Source organism: Aquarana catesbeiana, linkage group LG04 (genome assembly GCF_042186555.1).
Source record: "Aquarana catesbeiana isolate 2022-GZ linkage group LG04, ASM4218655v1, whole genome shotgun sequence".
Lineage (NCBI taxonomy): Eukaryota > Metazoa > Chordata > Amphibia > Anura > Ranidae > Aquarana > Aquarana catesbeiana.
The window spans coordinates 583,927,218-583,950,132 of record NC_133327.1 but is presented as its reverse complement, the minus strand read 5'-3'; the positions used below and the strand labels follow the sequence as shown (position 1 = coordinate 583,950,132).

The 22,915-nt window shown below is 39.5% G+C and overlaps 1 protein-coding gene across 1 annotated transcript in view; it reads right to left on the bottom strand.

The window, feature by feature from the left end:
- PNPT1 (polyribonucleotide nucleotidyltransferase 1) overlaps positions 1–22,915 on the bottom strand; it is a 96,084-nt gene that overhangs the window by 62,347 nt on the left and 10,822 nt on the right. The window contains 5 exon segments of the mRNA XM_073628122.1: positions 4,899–4,956; positions 7,912–7,963; positions 13,524–13,710; positions 16,392–16,505; positions 19,906–19,953. Coding sequence (XP_073484223.1) covers positions 4,899–4,956; positions 7,912–7,963; positions 13,524–13,710; positions 16,392–16,505; positions 19,906–19,953 — 459 coding nt within the window.

The following is a 22,915-nucleotide window of genomic DNA, read 5'->3' as shown; positions in this document are numbered from 1 at the left end:
GGAAATGTGTTATGGTCTGATGAAACCAAGGCTGAACCATAATTCCAAAAGATATGTTTGGAGCAAAAACTGCATATCACCAAAAGAACACAATACCCACAGTGAAGCATGGTGGTGGCAGCATCACTCTTTGGGGTGTTTTTTCTTCAGCTGGAACAGGGGCCTTAGTCAAGATAGAGGGAATTATGAACAGTTCCAAATACCAGTCAATATTGGCACAAAACCTTCAGGCTTCTGCTAGAAAGCTGAACATGAAGAGGAACTTCATCTTTCAGCATGACAACGACCCAAAACATACATCCAAATCAACAAAAGAATGGCTTCACCAAAAGAAGATTAAAGTTTTGGAATGGCCCAGCCAGAGCCCAGACCTGGATCTGATTGAAAATCCGTGGGGTGATCTGAAGAGGGCTGTACACAGGAGATGTCCTCACAATCTGACAGATTTGGAGTATTTTTGCAAAGAAGAGTGGGCAAATATTGCCAAGTCAAGATGTGCCATGCTGATAGACTCATGCACAAAAGTGCTGTAATAAAATCAAAAGGTGCTTCAAGAAAGTATTCACACTTACGCAACAATATTATTTTACTTGTCTATTTTTACTTCCCCGTCTCTCCATCTAAAAGTTTTTAGTTTGTTGTTCAACTGAGTTGTACAGTTTATTTATAGTTTATCACATTAAAAAGGTGGAAAAAGTTCTGAAATGATTGATCGGTCTCATGTTTTTTACATCACAGAAACCTGACATTTTAACAGGGGTGTGTAGACTTTTTATATTGGGTGTGTATCTCGTATATATATTATATATATATATATATATATATATATATATATATATATATATATATATATATATATATATATATATATATATATATACACATACACACACACACACACACACACACACATATAATATATATATATATATATATATATACACGTTTTTTGGACTTATGCGCACAAACTTGTTCACATGGGGCGATTACATGCATGTTCCGTGCAGAGTGGAATTTTTACCAGCATGGGGATGCACAGGTGATGACTTTGGGGACTTGCACCTGCACATGTGTCATATTGGGACACAGCGGCTGTGTCTGTGCAGCCTCTGTATCCCAATAGACAACAGTAGGACTGATGTCATGGGAATGCAAACAATATCTGTGCATCTGCATGCTGGTAAAAAACAGCATGCATTTAATCATCCTGAGTGTATGAACCCTAAATTGATATTTATAAAGGCTGATCTTGATGCCAGAAGCAAGAACCAGTGTAAAAAAAATGCACATAAAAGTACGTATGTTTATGTGTATATAGCATTTAGATGTGTATGTGCTTAGATTTATTTTAGTGGCTAGAATGTTCGTTTAATCGTAGCCAGTAAAATGAATTTATGTGCCCAAAAAAAAACAAAAAAAAAAAAAAAACACAAACACACTCTTCTGAACTTGGGACTCTTGACGTTTCTCTTTTACATCTCTGAAAACAGCTCTAATAAATGAAGCTTAAAGTGGTTTTAAAGCTTATTTATTTCAAAAAACAAAAAAAAAACAAAAACACGTTGCCTGCTCTGTGCAGTGGTTTTGTATAGAGCAGCTCCAATCCTCCTCTTCTCAGGTCCCTCGCCAGGGCACTCCTGGCTCCTCCCCATCAAGCACTTCCCCCCAAACACCACAACTAATCAACTTGGATTAATCAAAACTGTCACGATTTGTCACTTACTACTCAGCCATGCCACTCTGTCATGCTTGAATATCGATCTTTTAGTTTTATTGCACCACGTATACCAACGATAACAGTTTTTAATTCACATACAGAATGTTAATTGCCAGCATAAAAGATGCAGATGTTAAATTTAAAATTCACAAATCACATTAACAGCACACAGATGTAGGCAATGGAAAAAGTGCATACAGTACTCTAGTACAATTCTTTGATGTTAATAAAGATATACCATCCAGACAACGAAATCTATAGGAACACTTCTAGGCCATCCATGCAAAGCTAAAAAACTAGCTATTCCAAATCCAGGACTGTTTTCTAATTCCCAAAACAAAATCCTGTACTTAGAAAAAGGTAGTGGGTGTAATTCACCACTTCAACACTGGGCACTTATACACCTTCCTGCTCAGACCAATTTTCAGCGCTATCACATTTTGAGTGACAAGTCATGAGTCATGCGACTCTGTAACCAAACTAATTTTTTATCATTTTTTTCCCCACAAATAGAGATTTCTTTTGGTGGTATTGGATCACCACTGGGCTTTTTATTTTTTGCGATAAAAATTTTGAAAAAAAAAAAAAAAAGTTTTTCTTTTTGGTTACAAAATTTTAAAGTAAATAAGTAAGTTTTCTTCTTCACCGATGGGCACTGATGACGTAGCACTGATGAGGCACTTATAGGTGGCACTATTGGGTACTGATAGGCAGCACTGGTAGCCATCACTGATGGGCACAGTGCTATCTCTACTGGGCACTGATTGGCATACCTGGTGGTCATGGGTGGCCATCCTCGGGGTGCTGCACTGATAATCAGTGCAGCCCCCCCATCAGGAGAACACCCGATCGGCTCTTCTTTACTCGTGCAGGTCAGCGCGAGTGGAGGAAATGCCGATACACGGCTCTTTACCGGGGATTGCAGATGCGGTGTAACCGACTGAACTGACACACCACCGATGGCTGCGCTGCGTGCCCATGCACTAGCAGCTTACCCTTATCTACACGTCATATTGCTTTATGAATATACTAGTTCACTGGCTGTCTGACCTGGAACAAGCATGTAATGAGTGAAGTCAGTGGTAAAAAAAAAAAAAAAATATATCGGGGCAAAAAACGCACTGCATGCTTTTACTGCAGCTTCTCCATTGAAGTCTATTGAACCAAAAATGCAACGTTTTGCTTTAAAAAAAGTCCCTGACCCTTTCCAGAAATGCAACAGCTGAAAAAAAGCATAGACGTGAACGTGTATAGGAAACCATGTTAAATAGCCTGTAGTGTGTTTCTGCAAAAGCAATTTAAAAACCGCATATGTGTGAACCGAGCCTTAGATGCCTTTTTTTATAGTGAAATGGGAGGAAAAAGGTATTATGCATGAAAGAGATGGGCTTCAAATCACCTTACCAGCCAGGTACTTAGCATTTTTAAGCATTTTCTCAACAGCAGCTACGCGTTTTCTTTGTGGCAGGTTCTATTATAGCTGAATTCCAGGAATTCAGCTACTCTGCAAAAAGTGCTGGTACACTATGAGTTAATCCAAGGAGGTGCATGAAATCTCCTGAACTCTACTTATATCTGACAGGTGTAGGGCTCTGCCAGAGCATACACTGACACTGGAGGCTGTGAGAGAGGAGAGAGTGAGGCACACAGAGCAGCTATGAAAGGCCCTCCCCTCTGCTACCCATTCCGAGAAGCCTTTGTATTTTGTGAATGAGTTCACATAATACAAAGGCCTCTGCGATTGGGCAGGAGGAGAGAAGGGGCTGGCATAGCAGCTGCATCAACTTAAATGTTAAAAATGCTTAGACTTGAAGCATCAGCGTTGGGCTCATGAAATTACAGAGATAGCTGTCTACCAGGAGTGTAATAAAACTGTCAGATGTACATAATAGAGATAAGACCCAGAGAGGTCATGGACTTCCTTGGACTTAAAATCATAGTGTGCCTCCACCTTTTTTTTTTTTTTTTTTTTTTTTTTTACAGAGGAGCTGAATTCCTGGAATAAAGCTTTAAACAAATCACAGCATATCCCCTGAGAATCTGTTTAACCGCTTCAGCCCCGGAAGATTTTACCCCCCTCCTGACCGTAGCACTTTTTGTGTGATTCGGCACTGCGTCGCTTTAACTGACAATTGCTCAGTCATGCGACGTTGCACCCAAACAAAATTGACGTCCTTTTTTCCCCACAAATAGTGGTTTTGGTGGTATTTGATCACCTCTGCGTTTTTTTATTTTTTGCGCTATAAACAAAAAAAAAAAAAAAAAAGAGCGAGAATTTTGAAAGAAGAACGCAATATTTTTACTTTTTGCTATAATAAATATCCCCAAAAAAAACATTAAAAAAATAATTTTTCCTCAGTTTACGCCGATATGTATTCGTCTACATATTTTTGGTAAAAAAAAATCCCCATAAGTGTATATTGATTGGTTTGCGCAAAAGTTATAGCGTCTACAAAATAGGGGATAGTTTTATGGCATTTTTATTATTACTTTTTTTTTTTTTGCTAGTAATGGCGGTGATCTGCGTTTTTTAAATCGGGACTGCGACATTATGGTGGACACGTCGGACAATCCTGACACATTTTTGGGACCATTGGCATTTATACAGCAATCAGTGCTATAAAAATGCACTGATTACTGTAAAAATGTCACTGGCAGGGAAAAGGTTAACACTAGGGGGCAATCAAGGGGTTAATTGTGCTCCCTAGTGTGTGTTCTAACCGAAGGGGGGAGGGGACTGTGTAGGGGAGAAGACAGATCGCTGTTCATACTCTGTATGAACAGACGAATCTGCCTCTTCTGCCCTCAGAGAACCGAAAACTGTGTTTACACACACAGATCCCGGTTCTCGGTGTGCCCCAAGCAATCGCGGGAGCCCAGCGGTGATCGCGACCGCCGGGCACTCGCATCGGCAGCATGGCCAAGCAGGGGGCGCGAGCATGCCCCTAGTGGCCGAAATTGGAAGCGACGTAACATGACGGCAATTCGCACAGCCAAGCCATGTTGCCGCAGTACAACTGCGGCGGCTGGTCGGCAAGCGGTTCAACTTCAATGCAACCAATACAGCTTCTCTCCCACCTGGATGTACAGTACTAAGAACATGATCCCTTAGTGGTGTGTGTGCCAGTGAATGCCCCAATTGTGAATTTCAAAATAAGAACATTTGCTGATCTAGTTATACCTCTTAGAACTTCTTCTGTTTCAAGTCTGATCTTGTTCACAGCTTCATCTCTAGAGATCTAAAGAGAGAAAGATAAAACATACATTGACATTCTACACAGTAAATATATAACCTGCTTAAACTTTAAGTGGAACTAAACCTTAAAGGGTAACTCCACTTTTGTAGAGAACACATTCCCCTCTGGGTGATCTATATACATTGCAAGGATTTTGACAACCTTTGGTAGATTCCTACCTTTTGTTGTTCTGAAGATATAGCTGTTTGTTAGTCTGTGTCTATGTGCAAAGTGAATGTGAATGTGAGTTACTTTATAATTATCAATCAGCTGCTGCACTTGCAAGGATCTAATGAGGAAAGTGTCAGGGTCTGAATTGGTTTAAAAGTGATTTCCCTTTGAGTATTTCACCAAAAGTAAAATGCAAGGGATGACTAAAAACCTGACTTGCATCTTAGTGCAGACTTCTGGGAAAATCTACAAGCCAATCACACAAATAGGAAATTACATTTCTTGGGAAGGGGGGGCGTTCTGTACACAGGTGGTAGCCATATTGCATTGAATTTTACAGAAAATTACAGTGCTGCAGATTTTTTTTTTTTTTTTTTACAACATTTAATGAGATGACTTCTGTAGCAATTGTATATGCTATATTCATTTTTTTATTTATTTCTCCATGAAAATTACGTTACACTTTAAATGTTAAAAAAAAACTGCAAGCAGAAAGCTCTTTTTGGCAGAAGAGACATGTACCATCTCTTCTGCAATAGGACACACCTACCTGTCTGTTTGCAGTCTTCTATTGAATATAAACTAAAGAGCAGCTGTACCCAAGTATCGGTCCACAAAGCAGGTACAAGTGCCTCTGCTATGCTGGAAGCAGCATTCCCTAGAGAGGAGCTCAGACATCCTCCAAACTCATCTCTAGCCGAACTCTGAAGCTGTGGGCCGGGTCATTCCCTTTAAAGCAGTGATTCTCAACTCCTTTCCTCAGGACCCACTAACAGGCCAGGTTTTCAAGATAACTGAAATACATCACAGGTGATATCATTTGCTGCTCAGCGATTGCAGTATTCTAGTCTGCATCTCCCCAAGGTAATACTTCAAATCTGGCCTGTTAGTGGGTCCTGAGTAATGCTGGCCATACACTATACAGAAAATCGGCCGAACCCATTTTCGAAAAACGAACGTTCGACCGTGACCGCAAACGATCGTGCCATCATATAATGTCCGATAATCTGTTCAGTGGACATGAATAAATAATTTTGTGTTCGTTTTTTTACATATACCTAGTGCAGGCAGTTCGGACGGGAAACACATTAACCTTGCAATTTATCGTACGTTCGGCAGAAATTTTCCAAACATGCCGTTCGTTTTTTTTCCACAAAAACGTCACAAACGATTATCGATTTGTACCCACTAACTTGCCGAAAAACGAACGAAGTGTCCATACGAACGATTTTTCGGCCGATTTTTCGTATAGTGTATGGCCAGCATAAGGATGAGCTCCGGCGTGTTCGCACAGCCCACGTGCAGAGCCCGCCAGAAATTCGGCGCTGCGCTAATCACAGGCAGTGAGACATTTCCCGATCTCTGCAGCCGCGCATCGGGACAATGTCTCACTGCCTGTGATTAGCGCAGCGCAGTGCCGACTTCCTGGCGGGCTCTGCATGTGGGCTGTGCGAACACGCCGGAGCTCATCCTTACTCAGGACCCACTAACAGGCCAGATTTAAAGTATTGTAAAATAAATAAATACACGTTTTTTTTTTCAGGTTAAAAAAAAAAAAAAAAAAAAGTGCGTTTATTATATTTTACATTGCATCCTGTAAAGCATTGCACCCACGATGATCTGCAATGCCTGGATCCTGCAGACTCAGAGTACACTGTCTGCCCATACCTCCGAATACAAGCAGGCAGTTACTGAGTGGCAGAAAGAATCAATGCACTATGGAGGACGCTTACCACCACCTCACAGTTCATTGGGAACTACAAGCCATTAGCCGCAATGGCTGACAGTACTTGTAAATTATTCATTCACAGGAAATTGTGACAGCGGGTGAGGGAAGATGATCAGCTGCCCACTGTAACAGAGCAAGGAGCGCTGGCCACGGAGGGTGGGAGAATAGGATATTTAAATGTTACAACCCTAAATATGGTTGTAACATGCTTCTAAAAGGTGAACTTCTCCTTTAAGAACTAAAATATACACATGCGAAAGGAATTTCCCCAGTGAGGACACTAATAAAAACCTGGCAGAGGCTCAAACCCTCTATACTTATCCAAAACTAAAGAAAAAAAAAACTCCACTGAAACAGATGAGCTAATAAGGATCTGGAAAAAAATGAAAAAAAAAAAAAGAAGTAAGGAACTCCCCACAGCAGTATGAAAATTCAAAATATTTATGCACAATAAAATCATTTACCTGACCAAGAAATAACGTTTTAAAAATTATATTTTTTAGTCCTGCCCATAACAAAATGTCAAACTTAAAATCTATACAAAAATTTCTTTACACTCTGCTTAACAGAGTAAGGCTGCATTCACACTTGGGTGTTTTAAATCGCTGGGTGGAATTTCCGTGATTCTGGCTGCAATTTCAAAACACTTTGCTAAAAATCACAAAATCACACAACGTACATTTTAGGTGCCATTCATTTTAATGGCACCTAAAAACAGTGCGGTTCTGCTGCGATAAAACGTGCTGCAAAAGCAGAAATCTACACTGTGTGAAGCTTATCACCATAAAAAGGATCCAGAGATTCTCTCAGGTGACGCGGTTTGCCATGATTTATCGCAGCAGAATCATGCTGCATTTTTAGGCGCCATTAAAATGAATGCCATCTGAAATGCGCATTGTGCGATTTGTCACCTTAGCAGAGTGGTTTGAAATGTGGGCAGAATCGTGGTGATCAAGCCCGCAATTCAAAATCACCCAGGTGTGAATGCAGCCTTACAGATGTCTATCCACAAAGCCTTCCAAATAAAAGCTTCAGTTTTAAAAATAAACTTTGCTTACTTTGTCGTGGGTATAATCAGAAAACACTGCATGAATTTTCTCAGATGCAAGCCTGAAAAAAGAAAAACAAATAAACTTTATAACATTAGAAAATTGTAAAAAAATAAAAAATAAAAAATTCTCGCCAGGCTGGTCTGTGTGCTGGAATGACAGCCTCTTGCACATGTACTGGTACAGTCATGTCGGAACAGGAAGGGGTCATCCCCAAACTGTCCCCACAAAGTTCAGAGCATGAAATTGTCCAAAATGTCTTGGTATGGTGACGCCATAAGAGAGTTCCCTTCACTGGAACTACGGGGTCAAGGCCAACCCCTGAAAAACGACCCCACACCATAATCCCCCCTCCACCAAAATTTGGACCAGTTCACAAAGCAAGGTCCATAAAGACATGGCTAAGCGAATTTGGGGTGGAGGAACTTGACTGGCCTGACCTCAACACGATAGAAAACCTTTGGGATGAATTAGAGTGGAGACCGCAAGCTCAAACCTTCTCCTCCAACATCAGTGCCTGACCTCCCAAAAGCTCTTCTGGAAGAATGGTCAAACATTTCCATAGACACTCTCCTAAACCTTGTGGACAGCCTTCCCAGAAGAGTTGAAGCTGTTATAACTGCAAAGGGTGGGCCAACTCAATATTGATCCCTATGGACTAAGACGCCATTAAAGGTCATGTAAAGGCAGGTGTCCCAAAACTTTTGACAATATAGTGTATATTTAGTGTGAAAAAAAAATTGAATGTTACTACTTACTAGGCTATTTTCTCTCCATGTTAAAGGTTATTCATCCATTAAGGAAAAATACAACATTATAGCCACTGGAGCCAGGGTTTTTAACCATGGGGTCAATGAGCCCCTAAGTGGTGCATGGATAGGTTTCAAAGGGTCAGATAAAAATATAGCATTTACATTCCCTTTCCAGTCCTCCCCCTTGTCCCAATCATTGGTTTCCCATTAAAAGAAATAAAACGCAACCCATCACTGTTTATAGCGCCAACTGCGTGACTCATTGTTGGCCCCAGTTTACCATTAGAACTTCTATCATCGTTCTCTGAACAACCCCCATCTTGTGCCACTTCATAATAGACAGTGCTAATTCTCATGTAGTAGTAGCAGCCAAATTAAAACTGCTTTGTTCAATTAGCACAAGATGATTGTATTTCATTTTTGTAATGAGTGCCCATTACTTTTTGCATGAAAGTGAGCGAGTTTACTTTATTCAAATTTTGTACATGTCATACATGTATAAGACAATAACATATCAATAAAATAAAGTACATCTACTCATTGCATGCAACGTCGTTTTTATGTGAATATTTCTGGGGAAGGGGCTCACAGCTTTTTATCAGATTCCTAAAGGGGTCCGTGACACATAAAAGGTTAGAAATCACAGCACTAGATTTAGCAGGTACTAATTTACTGTGATCATCAGCTCCCCCTACTGACAATAACGTGGTAGTTTCCTGAAACCCCATTTTGTATGAATAAAACAGCATTCAACCTAGAGAGAACCTTTATAAGAATCAATTTTGAACAGCACATAACCATCATCAGCTCCATCTACTGACCATATAGTGGTAGTTTTCCAAAACACAACTTTTTTTTTTAATGAATGAGCAACATACAACTCTCCTACATTTCTCTCCTACATGTAAAAATCATTTTTTTGCTCAAAAATTATTCAGAATCCCCAAACATTATATATGTTTTTTTAGCAGAGACTCTAGAGAATAAAATGGCGATTGTTGCAGCTTTTTACGTCACATGGAATGTGCGCAGTAATTTTTCAAACGTGTTTTTCTGATTAAAAAAAAAAAGTTTCATTAATACAAAAAATTAAAAAAAAAAAAAAAAAAAAAAAAAAAAAAAACAGTAAAGTTAGCCCATTTTTTTGTATAGTGTGAAAGATGATTTTATGCTGAATAAAGAGATACCTAGCATGTCACGCTTTAAAATTGCGCACACTCATGGAATGGCGCCAAACTTTGGTACTTAAAAATCTCCATAGGTTTTTTTTTTAGTCACTTTAATTCCTATAAACACCCCTTGTAACAGGAATAGTGCGTGACAGGACCTCTTTATGGAGAGATGTGGGGTCTATAAAACCCCACATCTCTCCTCCATCAAAAAATAAATAAATAAAAAACAAACTGTCTTGGCCTTTCCAGCCGCACCCCCGGCTCTGTTTACATCCGCTGGCCAGGACGTCATAACGTCGCGCCTGGGTCTCCGAGGGACAAAGAGATGACTGAGGACCATCTGGTCACCAGAAATCTCTATGATCAACTTCCGGTGGCAACAGATTCGTTCTCCAGCTCACCAATCGCACGGGCGAGCCCGGAGAAGCACCAGAGGGAGGCAGGAGGGGGGGCGGTTTGGATGTCCCCTCCCGCCGCCTGTAAGAACGATCGAGTGACTGAACTGCCGCTATGATTGTTCTTATGGTGCACAGAATCGCGGGCTGAAAAAGATGATATCTGGATGATGCCTGCAGCTGCACCCATCATTCAGATATCCCCGCACAAAGTCCAGGACGTCACATGACCTCCTTGGGCTGGAAGTGGTTAATAGGTTTGTTGAGCTCTTAGTTCATGTTCTTTTATCTCAAGCACTTCCAAGATAGATAGATAGATAGATACACATACATTATAAATAAAAAATCTCTAGTAGCACCCCCACTCTATATTCTAAAAATATTCCTGAAGGAATGCGTTTCATAAAAAGGTTTATTCTGTTTTAATAACTTTACAAATGTTATTCCTACTTTACATTAAAAGTAAACCCTTCCATATCCCTTAGGTGCAAACGTTTTTATTTTCTCCGTCTTTATGTTATTTTAACATGGTGATCCTGCCATTTACCCACTTCCTGTCCTAGGATGACAACACGCACTGTACTGTATCTGAAGGAAAAGCATTGTTATAGGACAGGAGTACAAAAAGCCTCCAGCTCTCCTTTATATCGTTGGGGGTGTTCTGTAGTTCACAGAGAATTGGGAACAAAGAACTGATAAGACTGCAGCACAGGCTGAGCGCACAGAAAGCTGTCAGCTCACTAGATTTCTGGCAGGATAAACAAATCATTGTTTGCCCTTAGGCTCCGTTCACATCTAGGCATTGTTATTTTACAGGCAATTTTTGCAGCGTTTTTTGTACAGGTGTTTTGAAGTTCAAAAGGTCACATATGTATAAGCAGTAAAACGCCTGCAATCTACCAAAAAGTAAGCTCATGCACTTTTATTGAGCGAGGGGCATTTTGCTTCAGGCAGCAGAACGCTCAGATGTGAACAGAGATCATTGAAATGAATAAGACTTGTCTTATTGGGCGTTTTTAGAGCTGAGGCTTACAGCAGAAAAACACCTATAAAACACCTAGGTGTGAACAGAGCCTTATTGAATAGGTTCCATTGATGAGCTCCTTTTGTCAAGTTAATTGATTTGCAGTCATTGACCAAGAACAGCCATACAGCAAGTGAAGAAGTGAAAGCTCCTGATCTTCAAACTTGTTTTGGGACCTATGACTCAAAGTATTAAAACCTTTAGAACAACAGAAAAGGAATTTAGAATTTTTCAAAGAAGAGTTTAATAATGACAGCCTATGAATGTTCTCATTAATGGTATATTTAAAGAGGAACATCAGTCCCCTTTTGTTTGGCTCTACCTTTCCCCCACTGCCATTTTCCTATTTCTGGCACGTGGGCAGATGTGCCAAAGGACTTTGCCCGGCCTTGGGGTGCTGGCAGAGCTCTTTGGTGCATAAATCATTCTTACAAAAAAAAAAAAAAATCAATCAAAAGTAGAAAAAAAATAAAGTTAAATACCAAATGTGAGAGAGGGAGGCCGAAAAATAAAGTTAAATTTAGGGTGAAGGGCCTCTTTAAAAACAAAACTATATTACAGACTAGATGCTTATCTTCTTAGCAGAGTCTTCCATTGACAGGAAAATATATTATGTACTATATAACAGTATGGAACAGGGAGAGGGGATTATTACGGTGCCAGAGGGATATATCAGCCTGCAGCAAAATATTCCAACACAGCAGCGTCCCGTTGTGTCAGCAAATGGAATATTTTGCTGCAGGCTGATATATCCAACTGGTGTGAATATCCCTCTAACTTACTTTGGTCTTCTGCCTAAATCTTGGTAACCCTTGCACCGCTTTGGTTGATTGTAAACTTAAGGCTATCTTTTGATTTTATTACTATAGCTGCCCAATAACGTCCAATTACACACTATCAATTTCCTCAGCGTCCCATTTACTAGACATCCTATGTGTGCATTTTGTTTTTACCAGGTTTTTCATCAAGCCCCCTACAGCCACACTATGGCAGTGTAGGGTGGCTATTCCTGTGACGGCGGATTGCATCCATTCTGCCCCGTAGGGCTCATAGGAACAACAACTGCCATACACCTTGTTCCGTTCCCCTGATTAAGCCAATGTTTTGGCGAAACTAGTAGGGACACCTCAACCCTTCATCTACAAGGCTGTACATTATACTGTTTTATGTTCCCTCAACTTATGTGTTGTCCATGAATTGTTGTTTTTTAACTAATTACAATAAACTCAATTTTCCTTTTATATCATTTTGTATTGATGTACTCTTGGCACCGTAATAATCCCCTCTCCCTGTTGTATTTATTACCGGGATGAGGTGTCTTATCTATTAAGGACATTACAGCCACTACTTTTTTCTTTTTTAACCATATAACAGTATTTTTCAACTCGTCCTCAAGGCGCCCCAACAGGTCATGTTTTCAGGTTTCCCATTATTTTGCACAGGTGATTTGATCAGTTTCACTGGCTTAGTAATTACCACAGCCGTTTCATCTGAGGGAAATCCTGAAAACATGACCTATTGGGGCACCTTGAGGACTGGATTTGAGAAACTCTGCTATATAAAAGATATGTGCAGCCAATAGTACCATCTAGTGGTGATTTAACTAAATGTATAAAAAAAAAAAAAAAAAAAAAAAGTAAGAAGGAATAAACTTAACATTTGTGTTAGGCAAGCCCCAAGTAGGTAGATGCTCCTGAGGAATTATGGATGGCCAGTAATGTATCCATCCTCTGTAGTATTATGACAGGTCAATGTTTTCCTGTGAAATTTAGCCAATGCACAGAAAACTGCACATGTGGTTTAAGCCTTCTTTATCCCTTTCAATTAACCACTTGCCCACCAGCCGCTCGGCTGCGCAAATCGCCGTAGGTGTACGTCGGGCTCGTACACAGCGATCTGAGGAGCATGCGCCCATTGTCCAGCAAGGGAGCCAATCAGCATGTCTGGATGACTCGATGTCTGCTGGCCGCCCATGATCATTCCCTGCAGTGACAGACCGTCAGTGTGAGCTGTCTGTCCACACATCATACAGACAGTCAGTTTCACACTGACAAGACTCAATGAACTACCACAGCGCTCAAGCACCCTGGTAGCTCATTGAGAGCTACAAGTCAACATCCACAAAAGGATCTCAGTACTTGCAGTTCATCCGAACTCTTCAGAACTGAAGGCTTTCCATTAACATAAAAGCCAGGCAAACCACAAGGTGGACAAAAGGTGAATTAAGTAAAGATAGAATACTTATATTATATTTTCTCCGTATTGGTTTCAAACGCACCTTCTTGCAGTGTCAGTAATGTCTTCATTAGGTTTGAACATCTTCTGTACAAGGCGCTTTTCTTTTCCATGCTCTCTGGTTAGCTGTTGTATACCAATAATGATTTGATTTGTTTGTTTGATTCCCATTTTCACAGCATGACAAAAATCTTGTTGTAACACATTTTCAGCTGCAGCTTCAAGCATTACTGTAACAGAAGAAAGAGGAAGTCACTGACGCTCCAACAGTTTGCTGTCCACCATGCAGCTCTTTGGCACTACCTGTACAGCCCTCAGACCCCAGCAGAAAGTAAAAGGAGTAGAAGCATTGATTTGTAAAGGGACTGCAATAGCAGTGATCTATAGCAGTCTCTTGTGATATGTTTGCAGTCGGTCCCGCAGCATGTCTCCAACCACACATGTAGCATGTCCACAGCCTCTGAACATCTCCTGAAGAACGACCACAGACAGCCTTCTGTAGAATTACAAAATAATGAACCCTAACAAACTAAATATAAGGACTATAACGGTACCCAATTTATGTAAAAAGTATTATATGATAAAAATTACACAAGTATACATATCAAAAAGTAAAACCAAAACACACAAAAGCTGCACATAAAACATAACCAAAACCATCTAGTACTCCTTGAATACAGATTCTTAGTGGCTCAACTATAGTAGAGAGCAGTGAGTTGCTGTAATTTTGACGCAGTTTGCGTTGCGCAGGAGATAATCCGCTTCTTCAGGAAAAGTTTCAGCAAGAACACTCACGGTTAATAGTCAAAAACATCAAAATAGAAACACATTGAATGGTCCTCCTACAAATGGTCAGAATCTATCTCATTCCATGCTGATCTGAGGAACAACATGATGGGAACCTCTATAACCACCTAATATAATACTTTGTCTATCATTAGGTGCATACCACACAAGTTGACCATGGATACCTAGTTCCAATTTCATTGGAACTAACAACCATTTTGGAAAATGAGGACTAGCATCCTGTTGCATTATATGGGTGACAATGACCATTTGTAGGAGGACCATTCAATGCGTTACTATTTTGAGGTTTTTGACTATTAACCGTGAGTGTTCTTGCTGGAACGGGTTATCTCCTGCAAAATGCAAACTGCATCGAATTTACAGCAACTCACTGTGTTCTACTATAGGGGAGCCACTAAGAATCTGTATTCAAGGAGTACTAGATGGAATGGTATATAATATATAAAATATATATATACACACACACACACACATACACATACACACACGTGTCATTTTTATCATATAATATTTTTTGATACTTTTTACATAAATTGGGTACAGTTATAGTCCTTATATTTAGTTTGTTAGGGTTTATTACATTATTTTGTATATCATTGATTAAGATGAGGTACCAGACCTACATGGTCAACCAAATGAGGGTCTCTTATTGAGGTCTTCCTCCCAATTTCCTATTTTTCATTTCTGTAGAATTATAATTACTGAATATCATGTGTGGCCCTTTGGCCCCAGTTGAAGCCTCCTACACTACACATAAGCTGACCACCGTTTCAACAAGGTTAGAACCTATGTTGGGTTTTATTACCTTTTGTGTCCCCATGTGGAATATATCTCAGTTTAACAGTCCCAGTGACACCCATCCCCAGGAGAGGAAATTAGTGTAGGTTTCCTAACAGGGACATAGACATCAATTAAAATCTGGGGGATGTTCCATCACTCATTCAAATATATCACCTGCCCACAGCAATTAAAAGCCATATTCTACAAACAAGACAAAACCTGGTGCTGTACAGAGGCTGGGACAGCGACATGGAGTGGCTACATCTGAGGTTTATTCCTGGCTTTTAACAAAGAGTTAGATGTAGTCATCAACGGGTAAACCCTTGACAGTCAGACACTAAAGGGCAGCACACAAATGCCTTTTTTAACCGCTTGCCGACCAGCCGCCGCAGTTTCACTGCGACAGAATGGCACGGCTGGGTGAAACAACGTTATGTTACGTCGCTTCGCCTTTTGGCCACTAGGGTCATGCATGCTCCAGCAGCGTGTGCCTGACCCCGATGAGAGTTCCCAGCAGGCGCGATGACCACCAGGCTCCCGCGATCGCTCGCGACAGAGCGAGAACCAGGATTTGTGTGTGTAAACACACAAATCCCGGTTCTTTCAGGGGAGAGGAGAGAGATCATGTGTCCATATTAAGAATGAACAACGACCAGGCCTTAGTCATGGCTTAAAAAGTACATGGAGGTTTACAGAGACTTCCCAGTCTGAACGCCGTGTTCTTGAGCCTGACCAGGCATTACACAAGAGGTAGTAGCTCGGATGCACCTGTTCTAGGTGTAAAGTGTAGGCGCTTGGCAATTCACAATGGTGGGCTGCCCCACAAGCCATTAGTTATGTGTAGTAATTAAGAAGAGGCAAGCAAGCTCCATCACTAACAGGAAGCTTCAAAGCTTTGCCCAATCAGAATGGCTCAGTGTTTGGGCTTAGAAGAATACAAAGCTGCTTGTGTCTACCATTTTATCCTGGTAGCCCTCTTTCCCCTTCTAGATTTCTTGGTTCTGACCCCAGGAAATCTGCATTTTCCATGATTTTCATAGTGGAAATTGAATGGAAGTGTAACCTCAAAATAATGAATGATACTGGGAAGTGGGCCTGAGATTTCAGGTTCAGAAAAATGAACAAGCGATACAAGAAATTACAAAGAGCTTCATAACACCATCAGTTTCTCAAGCATAGCCTGATCTGACAAAGTATGAAATGGGACCACTCCTGAACTAAGCATCTCAACAATAGAATGATACCAAAAAGTTCAAAAAGAAAACCTTAGCATGGGTAAGAAAAGACACAACGAGAAGGCAAAAAGCTACATTTCTGTCCTTACCTACTTGACTTTGCAGGCCTCCAGTGACGACCAAATTTAATAAACTAGAGGACATCTGTTTTCTGGTAGGGTTTACAATAAATTCTCCATCAATCAGACCGATTCTAACAGCACCTAAAGATAGGACAATCATAATTTATATAAATCTTGTAAAATAATAATAATAATAATAATAATAATAATAAAATAAGTCTTCTTTTATATTCAACAGACAGCCCCAATGTAGCTAGATCTACAAGTTCAGGCAGCATGTGATTAGTCCAATATCAAAAGCAAAAAGAATATAGAATTATTTCTGGCTAGTTTGTAGAGATGGTACTAGCATGCAGCCAATAAAGAGAACAGTGTCTGGGTGCGGCTCATTCATACAGGAATTGTAAGCTTAAAGAGGAACTGCAGTCTGCTCACATAATTTGTAATAAGAACATCTTTGCCATTCTGAAGCTTCCCTCCAACCACTTTGCATATTATTTTATACATACTGTGATTCTATACTTGTCAAATATGCTGCAGAAATCTCCCTCCACTGAGTCTGGCTGCAACCATTTTAACTGTGGGCAGCTGAAGCTGCTGCCTGTTCACTTCCTGGATTAACACAGACACACAGAGGCACACCTCCAGCTCTGCAGCTTTCATTGGCCCTCTTATGACTCATCCCCCCCTCCCTTCCTGGCAAACCTTCATAAGAGTAAGAGAGAGCTGTGCATGATATCATATGCCTAGGCATTTTTCCTGACAAGAAACAGGAAGTGAGCTGTATAAGGTATTTAAGGTGAGTTGCACTACACCAAAAAGGTCAGCCCAATTAAATAACAGAAGCCTTAGGAATACCTCTTTCAGCTGATATAAAACTATGGAATTAAAACGAGTAACTGATTACACCAAAGCAGCCACAATTATATATTGCAGGAATCTGTAATGTGCCGACAATTTACGCAGCACTTTACATACTTTCCATTCACATCAGCCCCTGCACTCAAGGAGCTAAGATTCTAAGGTCTCTCAGACATACATACATGCACACAGTATTAAATCTTTAAAGTGGTGGTAAAGGCTAAAGCACAAGACCTCCTCTGTAAGTCTAAACTGGTAACCTGTAGAAATTTTTAAAATTTCGCCTATGGAGATTTTTTTAGTAACGTAGTTTGTCGCTATTCTACGAGTGTGTGCAATTCCAAAGCATGACATGTTAGGTATCTATTTACTCGGCGTAACATCATCTTTCACACTGTACCGACAAATTGGGCTAACTTTACAGTTTTTTTTTCTTTAGTTCACGAGTGTCTTTTTTCCCGAAAAATTGTGTTTGAAAGACCGCTGCACAAATACCACGTGACATAAAATATTGCAACGATCGCCATTTTATTCTCTAGGGCAGTTATGGCGAACCTTGGCACCCCAGATGTTTTGGGACTACATTCCCCATGATGCTCATGCACTCTGCAGTGTAGTTGAGAATCATGGGAAATGTAGTTCCAAAACATCTGGGGTGCCAAGGTTTGCCATCACAGCTCTAGGGCCTCTACAAAAAAAAAAAAAAAAAAAAAAAAAAAGGAATATATATATATATATATATATATATATATATATATATATATATATATATATATATATATATATATATAAAATTTGGGGGTTCAAAGTAATTTTCCAGCAAAAAAATACAGCTGTTAACTTAAGCAACAAAATGTCAGAAAAAGGCTTAGGCCTGAAGGCGTTAATGCATTCTCAGCATTAAGGTAAAAACCTTTCATGATCAGCTTACCAGAGTCCTTTCTTGATTCAGCGCTGTCCCAAAGCGGTCTCTCTCTCTCTGAGGAAGGCATTGGCTCCTGCTGATGTCAATTAAATCCCATGAGGAGGGAGCACTATGTGTGTCTGTAGATGCACACAGCCCAGCTTGGGATCGAGGCTACACAAGTGTCTCCATAGCAAGCAGCTTGCAATAGAGACACTCGGAAGTGAGGGGGAACTGAGAGCACCAGCCAGGGACCCCAGAAAAAGGAAGTTTGGGGCTGCTCATTGCAAACCCATTGCAGAGAGCAGCTAAGTATAACATCTTTATCATTAAAAAAAATAATAATAAAATTAACTCTTTAAGTATATCTAAAGTCAAAACTTCCCCCCCCCCCCCATTTACCACAAATTAGGATAGAGTTAAAACATTATACTTTTTTTTTTCTACCATCTGTGTCTTATGGAGATTTCCCTTCATGTCCTCACCTGAAGATAGGAATCCTCTCCTAGAAAGTTTCCCCTCTATTCTTGTTCTGATACCAACTCAATATATTAGATTTACCCTCACTTTTATTCCTGGTAATTAGGACAGACAGACAGACAGAGCATGCATCTCCTTAATAGGAACACAGAAAGCAATAAAAACCTGACATGAGTTCTAACTCCTCACCACTCAATCCAAATCTCAGCTACCTACTGAAAAAGGTACTTGCTAGCCAAAAAAAAAAAAAAATTATAATATATATATATATATATATATATATATATATATATATATATATATATATATATATATATATATATATATATATATATATATATATATATAATGTGTAAAAGGGAGGGTTAGGATTATGTGATGTCTAAAATGTGAGCGAAGGTTAACCCCCCTGGCGGTATTCCTGAGTCTGGCTCAGGGTGGATTTTCAATACCAAAAGCGGTATCCCCGAGCCTCGGGACTGCATCGCAGGATCCATGTAGCGTTTACTTACCTTGTCCCCAGGATCCTGCGATGTCTCCCCGCTGTGTCTCGCTCGATTCACAGTGCCGAGGTCCGTTCCCTGCGAGCGTTGCGACGTACGGGGACGGAGTTCGGCGGCAAATTCAAAAAGTGAAACACACTGTACAGATACAGTATACTGTAATCTTACAGATTACAGTACTGTATCAAATAATTACACATTATATTATAAAAACTGTTCTTTCTGCCTGGAAACTGGAGATTGTCCATAGCAACCAAAACTGTCCCTTTACATCAAAAGTGGTTTTAGAGCAGCTAGAAAACAGTGATAATAAATTAGAATCACTTGCAGAATTGAGAGATAGTGTTTGGTGACGGATTTCCCCACAAATCACTAACAGTAACGAAAGCGACAATTCTGCAACTGAGCAAATTTCAGTGTTTTTGATTTGATTACATTATTGAATAATTTTTATTATTATATTATGATTTGGTTTAACTATTTATAGTTATTATAATTTTTTATTACATTTTTCAAACTTTATGATACCCAGGATGTCTACTAGACTCGTTTGGACAGATTTAAGTGAATTATTCCTAAGAATTACAGGCCTATAATATAAAACGCCAAATTTCTGTGCAAAATAATTGTACCTCTTTCAGCACCTAAAATCTGAAATAATCATACCGCCAGGGAGGTTAAATGTCCCTCCTTAGTGAAAAGAAGTGAAACACAAAATTTTATTACTGGAAGAATAACAAACAAGATTGTGGATCTCATCAGTGTGTCAAAACTGGTATAGTCTGTCACTTACCAACAGGTCCGTTCCATGGTATGTCTGACAGTGCAAGTGCAGCAGAGGCTGAAAGAAAAATAACACATTCAATGAAATATAATGCATAAGAATAAGAAGTAAAGAGCACCGAACAGATGTTTTCTGGAACCGTACTTACGCATATGACTCAACTACTGGACAACCAAATCAAACTGATCTGGCCATACATGCAGATTGTAAGATCCTAAAACTAAGCTGGCCTTTTGGACAATGGACAACAGAACAGATTACAACATAGGTGGCTGTGTGTACATATCCATAATCCAGTGCAAGTCACCAAGAATATGTGAAACATCCCGACAAATTACATTTTCATTATGATTGACTGTGTTGTTAACCTTTCATAAGCTTAAACTCCTAGTTTTGATTCATCTGTAAACAAGAATTTGTTCTAGACTTCATCAGTGACATTTTGGTTTGATTGGCCCATACTAATCATTTACACCTTGTTTGGTTTGAAAACTGCTACTTTTCAATGAATACTGAGTTTACCAATTACAGTAGTAGTAGTAGTAGTAGTAGTAGTAGTGTATGTACTAGAAAATGGCTTGTTTTGATCAGCTGGCTCTGATCTTGGATGCACATAGCATTTTGTAATTACACTGATAACTATAAAGGAAAATGGTTCAAGTAAAGCTCTCTGTTTTTTTAACACTATCCCCTCTATATGACACTACCACAGTCCATCAGATCCTGAGACTGCATATAAAAAAAAAAAAAAAAAGCTATACATTTCACCATAATTTAGTAATAAGAATCTGAATACACAAAGTAAAAGCCTTATTGTAATGGTAAAAACACTTAAAATTAAGGCTACTCACAAACAAACAATCACATGGTCATGTGTATATGGTAGGTATATGTGGCTTCACTGTCACCCACGGGGGAAAAAAAAAAAACAAAAAAAAACAAAAGATCCCAGGGTCCAGAGAAATTGGGGGTCAACCCAAAACACCTTTCTGTATACAGGTAGAACATCATAAAAATACAGCAATTACTGCAAAAAATGTATTTGTTTTTTATTTTTTATTGCAGAGATCCAATAGATGGGAAAAGAGTATTTGAGGGGATAAAGATACATGTATGGCTGTGCTGCTGCATTTGTTGCTTCAAAAATCCAATACATGTACATACCTACAGCAACGGAAATGATTATATGTTGCAATGTTCACAGCCGAGATATTTTTTGCAATATACGATGTAGCTTACGTTAACAGTTCTTGATTGTATACCTGTATATGAGGAGGTACTTCGGGGTGACCCCTAACTTCTGTGGCCCATGGGATCTTCATTTTGTGATCTATGGTGGTGTGGGTGAAAGTGCATACACCTAAAAGATGCACATGAAAACGTGCTAGTATGTGGATAGCACTTCTTCCTCCATGTGTTTTGGCTTTTTACGTTGTGTATGTAGCTTTGTTATAGTAAAACTAGTAAAATTTATTGCATTTTTATGCAGTCTCAGGACCTGCAGGACTGTGGTATACCCCATATAGAGGGGGTCTGTAAATAAAAAAGGTTTGTTTATTTAACTAGAATTCATTTAAAAAGTGTAACAAAAAGGAAATTTTTATCTTAGCTATAGTAAGGATTATAACCCGTTTTTTTTTTTCTGCAATCTGCATCCCATATGGAAGATTTCACTTCCTGTCCCAAAGCCAAAACAGTAAGCGAGAGGAAATCCCTCCAAAGTGATGGAATCCTGGGGTGTCACCATTGGAAGATTTCCCCTCTACTACTACTACTACAGTGTAGGTTGCTCTATTTCTTCATGGTGGCCAGAGATGGCCCCATAAATATGAACGATGCTTGAATTTTGCTTGTTTCTACACAGACAGTCATAGGCAATGACAGTCACAGCTCAAAGGATTTTTTTCCCCTTTTCTTTTTGACATGTCATCAGTTCTAAGGGTTCATAATACAGAAATGTATTTTTAATAAACAAATTCCTTTGGAAGACCCTGCGCTTTTGATCCCACTCACAGATCACTGAACATTTGAGGTCTTGCAAATGAGAATTTTAGTTTAGGAGCATATTATATATACACACATATTAATATAATATAATATATATACATATACATATACACACACACACATTAGCATTCCCTCTCTGCCATTGCTTTAACCACTTCAGCCCTGGAAGGTTTTACCCACTTCCTGACCAGGCCATTTTTTGCAATAGGGCGCTGAATTGCTTTAACGGACAATTGCGTGGTCGTACGACACTGTACTAAAATAATAATAATAATCCTTTTTTTCCCCACAAATAGAGCCTTATTTTGGTGGTATTTGATCACCCCTGCGGTTTTTATTTTTTTGCGCTATAAACAAAAAAAAGAGCAGCAATTTTGAATTAAAAAAAAAAAAATAATAATAATATTCCTTACTTTCTGCTATAAAACATTCCCACTAAAAAAAATAAATACATAAAATTTCCACATCAGTTTAGGTCAATATGTATTCTGCTACATATTTTTACTAAAAACTGACTGGTTTTGCGCAAAAGTTATAGCGCCTACAAACTATGGGTTAGATTTATGGCATTTTTATTCTTTACTAGTAATGGCGGCAAGAGGCGATTTTTAGCAGGACTGCGACATTGTGGCGGACAAATCTGACCCCAAGTGGCACGTTTTGGGGACCAGTGACACGTGACACCAATACAGTGATCAGTGCTAAAAAAAAAAATTAAAAAAAAAAAAAAAAAAAAATATTCACCAATCCCTGTATAAATGATACTGATAAGGAAGGGTTTAACACTAGGGGGCGATCAAGGGGTTAAGTGTGTCCTAGGGAGGTACTTTCTAACTGTGGAGGGGGGTGTTACACTGGAGGAAAACAGATTGTGTTTCAGCTTAGCTGAAACAGAAGACCTCTCTTTTCCTAACTGACAGATTGGCGGTGTGCCTTGTTTACATAGGCACACCGCTGCTCCGTGTCTCCTGTGAACTATCGGCGGGTCGCGGCAGCCGCCATAACCACTGAT